Raw genomic sequence first — 14821 nt, 5'->3', positions numbered from 1 at the left:
TGTGTGTGTGTGTGTATAAATCCATAGATTTCCTTACAATCTGTACAAAGCAAACCTTGTTTTGCAGTGTTCTTTCTTCTTCATTGTCCTCCCTCGCCTCATTCTTGTCATCCCTGTGTCGCCACTCCCTTGTGTGGTGGAGGTCTTCCTTCACTTCATGTGTCAAGTCCACCTCTTCCTCCTGTTCATCATCTCTTGGAGTCTGTCTGCTTTCTGTCGACCTCCACTCTTTCTGCAGAGTTGGCTGCACCTCTTCTTCTTCTCTCTCCTGCTCATGCTTGTTATTCTCATTCTTCTCCTCCTGTTCCTTTTGCACCTCCACCTCCCCCTTCACCCTGCAGGCTTCTTCACTGTGGAAAAGATAATTACATTGAACTGACCAAAGTGTTGTGATCCAGACACATTACCACAAGTAAAAACCTTGGGGAAAACAACAAAGAAAAAAACTCTACACAACCTACACAAATGACTGCATTTCAAAATGCCATGCAATAGTGAACAAAAAAGTAAAATCACTTAAGTACTGTACTTGAGCAAAATGAACAGGGTGTAGTAGAGGCTGACAGTCATACTGTGTGATTTCACCTCACATGATATCATCTTTCCCTAACGTTTTCTTAAAAATATAGCAATTATGTTACATTTTACAACAGCAGGAAAAAAAGAAAAGAAAATGTTGAAGAAAAGTAAAAAAAAATATATTACTTTTCCTAAAACTTCTGCCTGGCTTCCTACAGAAACTACGCAAATAAATCCAAGTTGATTTTGGGATTAAAGCTTCTCATACTGCGGTATAAACCAACCAAAACAATTAGGTCTCTGTCGTAAAATCACTGGCCTGTGGGCTGATAAAATTCTACTGGAAGTAATGGAACCCACAAACCCACAAAGTCCTATAAAGACATGATGTAACACATTCAGAAATAAAGAAAAACCAGAGTGAACTCTTTCCACAGTGACCTTGCTGGATAGTGACAATTATAGTTTGTTCACATTTAACAGAAGATGGTTCTTTGCAATGGTCGGTAACATAGAAAATCACAATATTACTTCTGAGCGACAAATGTGTAGCCAAAGTAATGTGTTAATTAATCAGTCTTTTAGAAACACTTTTTTAAAGCAGGCATTTGCAAAATATCACCACCAAAATATAATTTTGTATTATTGCAACAAGATAACCCACAATTTTCATGACTATGACTTATTTAGTGTCTCTAATTAGTTAATAGGACTTGCATGATAATATCCAACAGAAACATGCAGTATGTGCTTATCAGATACAACTTTCTCTTTATTCTTTTATTTTTATTTTTATTTTTTAAAAAAGTACATTTTCTGATATTATTTGTGTGGTTTGTCATTGCTGCAATAAACCCCCTCCATGTTTCTATCACTAACCTTGTAGTTACATCATTAGTTAAAATATATGTCGTGTACATCATGCACTCTGTCTTCATAACTGTGTGATGTGGTTATTTTCTGGTTTATTGGGGTTTTGTATTCTTAAATATAGCAGATGGCATGTTTGAATTTTATCTTAATTATGCCATAATGTGGAAATTTGTTTTCACATTATGGCACTGACAGAGGCGCCACCCTGGGGCGCCTCTGTCAGTGCGCCCCAGGGTGGCTGTGGCTACAATGTAGCTTGCCATCACCAGTGTGTGAATGTGTGTGTGAATGGGTGGATGACAGGTTGTGTAAAGCGCTTTGGGGTCCTTAGGGACTAGAAAAGCACTATACAAATACAGGCCATTTACCATTTATTTTCCTATATTTTCATCAAATAAAGTTTGTACATTGAAGTTTTGTTTCATTCCTTTTGTTAAGCAAGCTCACTTCTAATTCTTTTTTCATTATTATTAGTTAATTCTTTCCTCAACCCAAATACAATATAGCAACATGCTATGTTATATTTTAGCTATATTTGTAGCTTTTTGTGTTTAAGAATTAGAGAAGATGAGTAATGCTGTGTGTCTATTACCTAGATGGGGCACAGCAAGACATAAAAAAAAAAAAGAACAAGGAAAAAAACTAACAGTGAGTAGGGAGCATATCGTGGCTTCATTGTTCCTGCTGCCAAATACGATGTCATATCTGCTGGCCGGCAGGTTGTGTGCTGCAACCTTGTGTCGTGTGCCAAGAAGACCGATGAGCTGTAAGATGTCCTGACTTCCTTTTTGTCATTCGAGGTCTATAAGAAGTCAAAAGCAGAGAAGAGAACACAACATCTTTAATAAATTAATGCTATATACCAAGAGTGTGTTTACAGATGTTTACATAGATCAGCTTTAATAGTGTTGAAGCTGGATGATGAGCTTGACTGTATTGGTACAACATTAGTTGAGTTTAGTTAGTTTAGAACTCAAAGGAATTATTAGCTGCACATGTTGTATGATGGCATTATATTTTTAAATATTTCGACTTTTGATCAAGACTAAGACCATGCATTTTTTCTTACCATTGCAATAATTATTTATTAGAATTATTTACTTTTTCCCCACATAAACCCCTAGGTTACAAGTTACGATTAAAAATCACTACAGGTAATAATAAACATACTTAAATTCCTCCTGTGCTTGCAGAGAAATTTCCCTAACAATCATTATGTAGAGCATTATTAGTGTAAATGATTGAGCAACCAAAGTGCAGATTTGGGAACCATAACAGAGTGTAGATATGAATGTCATGGTAATTTGAGCTTTTAATGATTTCCTTGAACTTTTTCCACTTTGCAAAGCAGATAAGCATTTAATGACTTCACTAAACAAGAATTGGTGCACAAGTTCTACAAAGGGTCAAAGGTATACAGACGAGATCAAATAATTATATACCCCCACTAATTTTTGGTTAAATCTCCCTCAGTAACTCACATCTTGCCGGGATGGTTTTAGAAGTCATTAGATCCAAGTGGTTGTCATACTTCTTGCTATATATTTGTCTCAGTATTTGAACTCTACCAGGGCCTGGCAGAACTGGTAGAGCTCATTTAAAATTGTTGATTTCTCGGCACTGATCTGACTTTTAAAACAAACTTTCAATACGGTTGAGCTCAGAGCTTTGAGTGGGCAATTTCAGCAGCTTAATGTAACCCAGTTCCTAAAATCATCTCAACCAAAAGAGAAGAAAAAGTAAAACATTTAATGTTCATTGTTTCTGTTCTTGCTGTCCTTGTTTAATGAAAGTGAAACGAGATCAAAATATTTATTTAAACATAGAAGGGACGCAGATTATATATGATATGTTCTGGTCAAACAAGGGTTAAGTTTTCTCAGAGGGTTGATGAGCTCTGATGAGAGCCTATTGTTTTACTCCACTCCTCGCATGTCAGCCAATCGGTGAAGCTCTAGGCAGCTCTTGTCCCTCCTTAGTACCAGCTCCCAAGTTTTCACTCTCTTGCTCCTACAGCCGAACAGAGCAGGGGGACTAAAACTTTGTTATTGGGCAGAGCGCAATCGGAAGGTTTACTGAGCTGTGGCTTCACGTAAACGCTGAGCATCCACTCAACGGCGATCAGGTTTTTATATGGGACGAATCCAAAGACCAGGTCAGGGATTCCAGAACCCAGAGTGTTCCAGTGTTCACTGGATGGCGAGCCAACCCAAGATCCTAGGAGACGATATACATATACATGCACACTCATTTGCACATTGATGGACTACAATCCTCTACTGTACAAGTAGTACGGTAGGACAGACAATCACACACACACTCCTTGTCGGACGAATTCTATTGGAATACACCCGTTTGTCATGGGCCCCACTGGTACCATTTGGACTTAAAAAAAGACTAATTCTTTTACTTGTGCACAATTTTATTTTATTCTATATTTTTTGCTACTTTGGGGGAAATTTTTATACTTGACATTCTGTTAAAACTTGTTGAAATACTGTGTTGTTTACAAATTTATTTTACAAGGCTTAACATCACTAAAGTACTTTTAAAGCCACACAACTGTGTTTGTCTGGTTTCTCTGCCATTCGTGTACCAGAGCTCTAAGAGTCGTTCTTAATCTTCTGATGCTAGCCCAAATTACTTATTACCTTGGTAATTATCCATTGGTACTTTATATAACTCCACGTGCTACAAAAGTGGCGAGCCAGCCAGGAGCTCTTTGGTGCATGAATATCAGCAGTGAAACCTCCTTAAAGTGTGTATTGTCATTTAAACATCTTTTGCTATTGCCACAAGATGGATTTTGTAGTGAGCTCAGGTATCAAAGTCCCCAATGCAGTAATTGTTAGTGGTATACTCAATTCATCGGATGATGAAGATGTTCTTGACTTTTTGAAGCAGTATGGTACCTTTAGAGAAGTCCCAGTTGTAGATCCAAACTCAGAATTTTTCAAAAACCTGATCGTTGAGTACCGAAGTGGTAACTCCATTGATGCCTTAACTGATCTTTTGCCATACACATATGAAGTTGAAGGGAAGCCCGGTGTAAAATACCATGTAAGAGCTCTCTCCAGCGTTTACACTGCCAAGGTGGATGGCAGTGCTACCAAATCCTACTTAGATTAAACAAAGCAGGTGGCAAAACTGAGTGGCAAAAGTTTTGAAGAGGTACTGAAGTCGATGATGACAGAGATCAGTGAAATCATTGGGAGTTCAGAGACCGATGATGAATGTATGCTCTCCTCCATGCAAGTTGATGATCCAAACAGGGAGAACCAGCTTCACCCCTCTCTTGAAACTTCTGAGATTGCACGCCAGCAGTTGTCTGAAGATCCACCACAGGTAAGATTGATTCAAGGTGGTACGGAGCCACACCTACTTGTTGATTTCAAAAAGAGCCCATTTAGTGCGGCAAACAGTTTCAACCCACCTGAAATTCAGAAAGTCATTGTGGAACACATTGTGAAGAAAGATGACTTGATTGCACATTCATATTCTCCAATGAGACTCCGCTCATTCTCTGGCAGGATCCCCAGACCCAGCGGTGAGACGGATTATGACACATGGCGTTCACATGTCAAACTTCTCAGGAAAGACCCCGCCATGTCTGAACTTCAAAAATCTAGAAAGATCTTTAAGAGCTTGTTGTCCCCTGCAGCTGACATTGTCAACAGACTGAGCCCAGAAGCTACACCTGAAACTTACCTTCAGTTGTTGGATGCAGCTTTTGGAACAGTGGAAGACGGAGAGGAGCTTTTCGCCCAATTCATGAACACTCTTCAGGATCCTGGTGAAAAGGCCTCTGCATACCTCTGCCGTCTTCAGGGTGCATTGAACCTCACTCTGAAGAGGGGAGGAGTCTCTGCTGAGGATGCCGATAAACACATTCTCAAGCAGTTTTGTCGTGGATTTTGGCACCACACCTTGCTCTCAGATCTTAATCTTGAAAACAAGAAAAGCCAACCTCCAACATTCTCAGAACTTCTATTAATGCTCCGAATAGAAGAAGATAGACTGGTAGCTAAAGCCACACGGATGAAGAAACACCTTGGCTCAACCCGGCAGCGGGTTGTGGCACACTGTCAAAAGACTTGCACCTGTAGTGAGCTACAGACAGTGACTCAATCTGATTCTGACCCATTGACAGATCTGAGGAAACAAGTTGCATCCCTACAGAGTCAGCTTACTAATTTGATGGCAGAGAAACAGAAGAAAAGCTCGAAGCCAATGGGGAGCTTGTACCTTACCTGGGTTATGTTGAGATTGGAATCACCTTTCCTAAAGACTTTCTTGGTGCTGAACTAGAAGTCAAAACGCTAGCTCTAGTAGTCCCAGACACTGGGACATTAACCAAGTCTTGTGTATTGATTGGAACAAACACTCTTGATGTAGTGTATGAAATGTACATAGAGGCAAACCCAGAGGGCTACCAACCCATTCCTCATGGGTACAGAACCATACTCAAAGTACTGGAGTTGCGGCAAAAGCAATATTCAGATGAAAACGTTGGATTAGTGAGGATGCGTGGCAAGGATGAAGTGATCGTCCCAGCTGGGAAAACAGTCATTCTTGAGGCGACAGTATCAATCAGGAATTTTACACTGAGAGATCTGCCCTGTTGGAATATCCTTCAGTATCTTCCCTGCCTGGGGGGCTTTTAGTGCAAACCTGTCTCCTTGACTTACCAAGTAACCAGTTGTGCAAACTACCTGTAGTAGTAGCATGACATTACCATCCCAGCTAAGAGTGTGATTGCAGAACTCAGTGCAATACAGACTGTCCTATCTCACAAACAAATTGTGAGTGAACCATCAGAGTGTGAATCATCCAAGACCTCTAGTGTGACATTTGACTTTGCTGACTCTCCTATCCCTTCTGACTGGAAAGACCACATTACTCAAAAGCTGAGCAGTATGCCAGAGGTCTTCGCCCAGACTGATCTGGATTTTGGAAGGACCGACATGGTCAAACACCACATTAAGTTATTGGACGAAACACCATTCAAACACAGAGCCCGACCAATTCACCCACATGACATAGAGGCTGTTCGAAAGCATCTACAAGAGCTTCTCACAACTGGAGTAATCCGCGAGAGCGAGTCCCCATTCTCCTCACCAATTGTTGTGGTCAGGAAGAAGAACGGTCAGGTACGTCTGTGTGTTGACTACCGTAAGTTAAACTTACAAACAGTGAAAGACGCATACGCCCTCCCAAGACTGGATGACACCTTCACCGCACTCTCAGGTTCCAAGTGGTTCAGTACACTCTATCTTAAGTCCGGCTATTATCAGATCGAAGTTGCAGAGAGTGATAAGCCCAAGACTGCCTTTGTCTGTCTGCTAGGTTTCTGGGAGTTCAACCGTATGCCACAGGGAGTGACAAACACGCCAAGTACTTTTCAGAGGCTTGTGGAGAAATGCATGGGAGACATAAATCTGAAGGAAGTTGTTGTTTTCCTGGATGATCTCATAGTTTTCTCCAAAACCCTTGAGGAGCATGAAGCCAGACTCATGAAAGTCCTGGAACGCTTAAAGGAGTATGGGTTAAAGCTGTCTCCCGAAAAGTGCAAGTTCTTCCAGTCCTCAGTTCGGCACTTGGGGCATGTTGTTTCTCAGCACGGAGTGGAAAATGACCCAGAAAAGACGGCCACACTTAAAACTTGGCCAGTCCCTCAGAACCTCAAGGAGCTGAGCTCCTTCCTTGGGTTCTGTGGGTATTACAGACGGTTTGTTAAAGGCTACTCAAGTATTGTGAAACTGCTGAACGATCTAACGTCCGGTTATCCACCACTGAGGAAGCATTGCAAATCAAAAGGGAGGAGTAATTAGTATCATGATCCAAAGGAGCCGTTTTACGGACGGTGGACCCCTGCATGCCAGAAAGCATTTGAGGCTATCATTGAAAAGCTAACGTTGCCTCCAGTCCTGGCCTTTGCTGACCCAAAGCTGCCTTACATCCTTCATACAGATGCGAGCACTACGGGCCTTGGAGAAGCCTTATACCAGGAGCAGGAGGGACAGCTGCGGGTTATCGCCTACGCGAGTAGAGGTTCGTTGTGTAGTGAGTCCCGCTATCCAGCACATAAGCTCAAGGTTTTGGCTTTAAAGTGGGCTGTAACAGAGAAGCTGAGTGACTACCTCTATGGCAATCAGTTCACCGTTGTCACAGACTCAAACCCTCTGACCTACATCCTCACTTCAGCAAAACTCGATGCAACCAGCTACAGGTGGTTGGCGGCCCTCTCTACTTTCAATTTCAGACTCCAGTATCTTTCTGGAAAAAAAAAAAGGAGATGCCGATGGACTCTCGCGTCGTCCTCATGGCAAGCTACCTGATGACCTTACACCTCAAAAAGAGAGAGACCGGATATGCCAGTTCGCAAAACAACATCTGTCAGATCCAGACAATATTGACTCAGTCGATCAGGATGTTGTTCATGCTATCTGTGAGAGACAGTTTGTTTATCATTCAACCACCTCTGAAGCTTTGGGTGATGATGCAGGTATATCCCTTGTCGAAAGTTTTGCCATTTCTGAAGATGCTGTACCTGACAGCTTTGAGCACGAAGAGACGTTGGGAGGCCTAGACATCATTCCCAAACTCTCACAGGCAGATCTCAGAGACAGCCAGAGATCTGATCGGTGCATCAGACATATTATCACCCAGATGGAGAGTGGGGAGAAACCCCCTCCCACATTGAGGAAAGAACTTCCAGACGCAGTCCTATTGCTGAGAGAGTTGAACAGGTTTGAGCTGTGCAATGACATTCTCTACAGAACACGCCATGAAGGTGGTAGTAAACATTACCAGTTGCTCTTACCTGAAGACCTGCGGGAGTCTGTGTTGACAAGCCTACATGACAACATGGGTCATATGGGAATAGAGCGCACACTCGATCTGGTCAGAGCAAGGTTCTATTGGCCGAGAATGTCCTCAGATGTGGAGAAAAAGATAAAGACCTGCCACAGGTGTGTGCGCAGGAAAACGTTACCTGAGAAGGCTGCACCTTTGGGGAATATCATGACGACAAGACCCCTTGAGTTAGTCTGCATGGATTTCCTATCCATTGAACCAGACAGCAGTAATATGAAAGATATTCTTGTCATCACAGATCATTTTACTAAATATGCAGTCGCTATCCCAACATCGAACCAAAAAGCTCAGACTGTCGCAAAGTGTCTGTGGGACCATTTCATAGTACACCATGGCATTCCTGAAAAATTACACAGCGATCAAGGGCCTGATTTTGAGTCTCAGCAGATCAAGGGGCTGTGTGAAGTAACAGGCATACAGAAGATTTGGACTACGCCGTACCACCCCAGGGGCAACCCGGTGGAGTGTTTTAACCGAACACTCTTAAGTATGCTTGGAACTCTGGAGAACAAAGACAAGTCACGTTGGAAGGATTTTGTAAAGCCTTTAGTTCATGCGTACAACTGTACCAAGAACGAGGTGACTGGATTCACACCGTGTGAGCTGATGTTTGGGCGTCAGCCATGGTTGCCTGTCGATTTAGCATTTGGTTTACCTGTGAGAGAACAACGAAACAAGTCACACTTCCAATATGTTAAGGACCTCAAATTCCATCTTGAGGAGAGCTATAAAATAGCTACACGGAGTGCTGCAAAGGTAGCCGAAAGGAACAAAACCAGATTTGACAAATATGTGACCACATCTACCTTGGAAATCGGGGACCGAGTGCTGGTCAGGAACATACGCATTCGAGGGAAACACAAACTTGCCGATAAATGGGAGCAGACTGTCTACGTGGTGGTGAAACGAGCTGGAGACCTCCCCATCTACACTGTTAAACCAGAGGGCAGGGATGGCCCTCTACGCACCCTACACAGAGACCTCTTACTCCCTTGTGGGTTCCTCTCTGCAGCCAAGGAAGTGAAACCTGAAGAACCAAAACCAAAGAAAAGGCCCAGAACGCGACAGACCACTCACAAAGACAATGAAAGAGCAGATTCACCCCTCGGACGAGGATGATATTGTTTCAGTCCACTGGTTTGCAGATAGATCAGTGCCAAATGACTCGGCGTACATTGTCAAGCGAGATGTTCTGCTGACTCATAAATCAACTCTTGGTCAAGATGATGTGACTGCAGATCAAGACAAGTTGGCTGGTAATACTCCAGGTTATAGGGAAGCCTCATATGAGGAAGACTTACCTGAAACGGAAAGAGACTTACCTGGAAATGACGAATCTGAAAAGGAAAGCGACTTACCTGGAAATGACGAACCTGAAAAGGAAAAAGACTTACCTTCTACGGATTGCCCTGGCATGAGGGATGAACAAATCCTACTTCCCCCAGTCATGTTATGGAGTGATAAGGAAGGAGAGGACTTGATATTTGACAGAGAAACCGTAAACAAGGAGAGAGATGAACAAACAAGCAAAGAAATTCCTGTCCGACGATCTGAAAGAAGTCGCCAGCCACCAAAAAGGCTAGACTACCCTGAATTGGGAAATCCCCTTGTCACTGTGGTCAAATCATTATTTCAGGGTTTAACCACAGCTTTCATTGAATCTTTAAATGCTAAAGCTGAATTATTGTTCTTAGATGATGCAGTTCGCAGTAGGCATGCAAAGAGACTTGCATGAATTCAAGAGGGGAGGGTGTAACCCAGTTCCTAAAATCATCTCAAACAAAAGAGAAGAAAAAGTAAAACATTTAATGTTCATTGTTTCTGTTCTTACTGTCCTTGTTTAATGAAAGTGAAACGAGATCAAAATATTTATTTAAACATAGAAGGGATGCAGATTATATATGATATGCTCTGGTCAAACAAGGGTTAAGTTTTCTCAGAGGGTTGATGAGCTCTGATGAGAGCCTATTGTTTTACTCCCCTCCTCGCATGTCAGCCAATCGGTGAAGCTCTAGGCAGCTCTTGTCCCTCCTTAGTACCAGCTCCCAAGTTTTCACTCTCTTGCTCCTACAGCCGAACAGAGCAGGCGGACTAAAACTTTGCTATCGGGCAGAGCGAAACCGGAAGGTTTACTGAGCTGTGGCTTCACGTAAACGCTGAGCATCCACTCGACGGCGGTCAGGTTTTTATATGGGACGAATCCAAAGACCAGGTCAGCGATTCCAGAACCCAGAGTGTTCCAGTGTTCACTGGATGGCGAGCCAACCCAAGATCCTAGGAGACGATATACATATACATGCACACTCATTTGCACATTGATGGACTACAATCCTCTACTGTACAAGTAGTACGGTAGGACAGACAATCACACACACACTCCTTGTCGGACGAATTCTATTGGAATACACCCGTTTGTCTGAGAAACTGAGATTTTTTAAAACTTTTCAGTTTACATGTGGACGAGGAATACAGAGTCCGTCACGCAATGTCAAAGGTATGTGCCTTTTTTCACGTCAGCTGTGCGCCACGTTATTGCTTACAGGAGATGAATTGCAGAATGGCAGATAGTCAAATTAACAGCATTTTTTCTCTATCTTCAGGTTTTACATGCTTACATATAAACACGCAGTTACTGTCCCTCCATTTAGAAAGGCAGAGGCACACTGTAATTATTTTACATGTAATTGTTTTTTTCCTGTGTAATAATATTCAACACTGCTATCAGTACATTTTTCAAAAAAAACATGCCTCTGTGCAAAATGGGTTTAAAAACATAAATAGCTGTGGGATATGTTTGTCTGGGATTTAGACAGGGGGAACAAATCGTGGCAGGATCAGCCTGATGTTATTTTTATCCCACTGTAACTTTACTGTTTAAAGAGCTAACATCTCCAAAATGTCAGGAGTAGTTAGTCATTACAACAAGTGTTTGTGAACTAAAAATCAAGAATGTGGGATACTGTTTGTCCGTGATTTGAAGAGCCCAGCGTGTGCTCCCGATGAAGGGAAAAGCAATTCTGTAGGGGAGACCTACCTTAGCACTTGAGCAGGTGGAACCAAAGGGAAGATTTTCTTCACCATATTTTCTAGTCTAGGCTTAGAATGAAGTTGGTTTGGAAACATACTCAGCAATGCTTCATCTCCTGCTTTGCGTTTGTGTGGGTGCCCCGTGCTAGCAGTGTCCAAGTGTTGTTGTTTTTTTGTTTTTTCCCTTTTCATGCCGCGCCCCCCCCTGCAATGGCTCTGTGCCCCCCCTAGGGGGTGGGCCCCACACTTTGGGAAGGTCTGGGTTAGCCGATGATGAGCCGGAACCATGGAGGAGCGCTAACGGACTTCAGCCTGGGTTGAAGCCCTCCAGCGTTTCCCAGGAAGACGATGACAGGCAGGAGATCGGCCTGGACATCCATGGTTTGTCGGAGAATGAGCAGGAGAGCTCATTGTCTGCCCAGTGTGCCGCTGCTGCTGCACCGGTTGGCCACAATGACACCTCTCTTTTTTTCCCTTTTTCACCGTGCTGCTGAGAAGCTGCAGACGGATTGGCCCTCTCCTCTGCTAGCTCAGAAGCCATCGCAGTTCAAGGGGTTTTTTCCTCCAAACGGAGCCCGCAATGGCCAAAATCCCTCAGGCCGGCACTGTGCCATGAGCTCCGTCACCATGCTCCAGACGTGCCAGGCGATGTGCCTGGCGGAGCTCGGATCTCTGGTTCCTGATGATAGCCCGCTGGCACCTTTTCTTAACAAGGTCAGAGTCGCCACAGATTACATCCTCCATGCGTCCTGCTGTGCAGCGCTCTCCCTGGGCAGAGGGATGCTTCGACAGTAGTGGCACAGAGGTGTGGCTGACCCTCTCTGACGTCCTGGATATGGACAGGGCTGTATATCTGTGTCTGCGGCTGGGTTATTCGGACATTCAAGCTCTGCGCGACATCATCCCCTGACGTCAGGCGAGGCCCAAGCCCGCAGCTAGCCCTCACAGGCCCGCCACGCCTTTGCCGACTGGCAAGAGACCAGTGGGTGCCTACTGCCGCAGTGGGTGTGCCGCCAGCAGGAGCACATCCTCCAGTCCGAGCTCCACGCCAATCGGTCTGGAGCAAAGGCCCACCCTCGGGCCCCCGGTGGAACCCAACGCCCAGAAGGAAGAAGCCTCAGCCCTCCTAGCTGTGGTTCCGAGTGGAGAAGGGGTCCAGCAGCAGGAAGACGCTACTTTTACCCCGCTGTTGCCGCCCAAAAGGTGCCACTTAAGTTCTCTCCAAGCACAAACCCCCTGCACACAAAATGCCTCAGGTTGTAACTCCCTGTTCAGGTGTGTCAAATGTTCAGGTGACCACATCAAGTGTCCCCGCTGTTTTTCATTGTTGTGCCCCAACACAAAGGTGTGAATGTACATATTCCCATGTTACAATCAATAAAGAGTGTTGTTTATCCTCAAACAATCGCAAATGCTCAGCCTGCAGGCAGAATGAGCCAGGTCAGGCAGGTGATGCATTCCCCTGCAGACACACTGGGGGGCGACAACGCACCGCCGATGGTGCTGCAGGTCAGCTGGCTGGCTGCTCACTTCCCTCAGTGTCACGCTTGCGGCCCCTCTCCATGGGTGTTGTGAACCATTGCCATGGGTTACCGGTTACAGTTCTAGGTCAAACTGCCTTGTTTCCGGAGAGTCGTAAACACTACTGTCGGCACCAAGGCAGGCATCATACTCAGGGAGGAAATAAAGGCGCTATTACAGAAAAGAGCAATACGAGTGGTCCCGGCTTCGGAGACAGACAAAGGTTTGCACAGCCGTTATTTTGTTGTTCCGAAGAAAGGGGGAGGACTTAATCCCATCCTCGACCTGTGAGTCTTGAACACGTATCTACGAATGTACAAGTTCAAGATGCTAACACTCAGACAGCTCTTGAATGCAGTTGGCCCGGGAGATTGGTTTGCCACAATTGATCTAACAGATGCTTATTTCCATGTGGCTATACACCTGAAACACAGGCAGTTTCTGAGGTTTGCATTCGAGGGCGTAGCCTATGAATACCTGGTGCTGCCGTTCGGGCTGTCGCTCGCTCCTCTGCGAAATTGGACGAGGCAGCGCTAGCGCCCCTCAGAGAGAGAGGCATCCGCATCTTAGCCTACCTAAACGACTGGGCTCTCGTAGCTTGCTCCAAAGAGCAGGCGGAGACACAGCTTTCACTGGTTCTGTCACACATTCAGACAGTGGGGCCGGGCTGCTGCATCTGGGCTCTTGGACTGGTAGGGTGTTGTTTCGCAAGGTGGTGTCCACAGATGCTTCCCTAAGGGGGAAGGGGGTGCTGTGCGAGGGTGCATCAGTGAGAGGGATCTGGTCCACAGCCCAGGGTGAGCTGCAAATCAACCACTTAGAGCTGTTAGCAGTATTCTTAGCTCTCAAACATTTCCGTCCAGTCCTGGAGGGCCAGCATGTCTTAGACAGGACGGATAATTCAACAGTGGTGTCTTACATAAACAGGCAGGGAGGAACATGCTCCCTTCCCCTGTTGAAGTTGTCTCACTTTCTGCTGTTACGGTGCAGTGTTCATTTTCTGTCTCAAAGAGCCACCCATGTTCCGTGCACCTGAACCTGGGGGCGGAAAATGGAGGTTGCACCCTTTAATAGTGGCTCAGATTTGGGATCTATTTGGTAAGGCTCAAGTAGATCTTTTTGCCTCCAGGGTAAATACTCACTGCCCCCTGTTCTTCTCCATAATCGACCACAATGCACCCTTGGGCATGGCTAGCGCACCAATGGCCAGACGTGCTCCTGTATGTATTTTCCCCCAGTGGAAATGATATCTCCAGTTCTAGAGAGTGTGGCGGCAGTCTCTCTCTCTGATTCTAGTGGCCCCTTGGTGGCCCACAAGGTTGTGGTATGCAGAGATAATCAAGCCTGCTAGCTGCGAGTCCTTGGCAGCTTCCTATCCGCAGGGACCTCCTCGCTCAGGCGGGAGGAGAAGTGGCGCCTGTGGCGTGATCTGTGCACCTTCATGCTTACCTCCTGAGAGGTCAAACTTGATTGCTAAGGGTCTGCCACCTAGTAGCAACAATTCAGAGCACTAGGGCCCCATCTACTGGAGGCTTGTATGCTTACAAATGGCGAGCCTTCGAGCAATGGTGCCAGGACCGCCACACTCTCCCATTTCAGTGCTCTATCCTTCCTGTTGTGTTCAGGTCAAATTTGACCAATTTACAGCTTAAAGCACTCATAAATATTGTGTTTTACATCCTATTGCCTCAAGGCCTTATGCATCCTCCACACCATGTGCTAGAACATTTCACAGTGATTATCGCCTCTTTTGTTGAATTTTGAGTGTTTTAATCAACTTTGATTACGTCTTGATGCATTCTCAGTCATCCAGGAAAAGAAATCTCCAAAAGTTGATTCTGTTCATCTGGACGTAGCGTTTTCTGGGAGAAATGTTTCGTCACTCATCCAAGTGACTTCTTCAGTCTCAGCTGACTGCAGGTTTCCCCAATCTTATAAACAGTACATTTGCATAATGACTGAAACCAGCCCACTGAAGGAACAATGGGCTGTGAGGTCAGTTCCT

The 14821-nt window shown here is 44.7% G+C and overlaps 1 protein-coding gene across 1 annotated transcript in view; it reads right to left on the bottom strand.

The window, feature by feature from the left end:
* LOC102789934 (uncharacterized) overlaps positions 1–14821 on the bottom strand; it is a 52867-nt gene that overhangs the window by 24402 nt on the left and 13644 nt on the right. Inside the window, exons 4-5 of the mRNA XM_006804417.3 lie at positions 2040–2194; positions 56–350 (exon numbers count right to left, since the gene is read on the bottom strand). Of these exons, the coding sequence (XP_006804480.1) occupies positions 56–350; positions 2040–2194 (450 nt within the window). The remainder of the gene's footprint in view (positions 1–55; positions 351–2039; positions 2195–14821) is intronic.

This window comes from Neolamprologus brichardi, chromosome 1 (assembly GCF_056152115.1).
Source record: "Neolamprologus brichardi isolate AB-2024 chromosome 1, ASM5615211v1, whole genome shotgun sequence".
Classification (NCBI taxonomy): domain Eukaryota; kingdom Metazoa; phylum Chordata; class Actinopteri; order Cichliformes; family Cichlidae; genus Neolamprologus; species Neolamprologus brichardi.
Note: the sequence above shows the minus strand (reverse complement) of the source record. Positions and strands in the feature narration are given on the sequence as shown.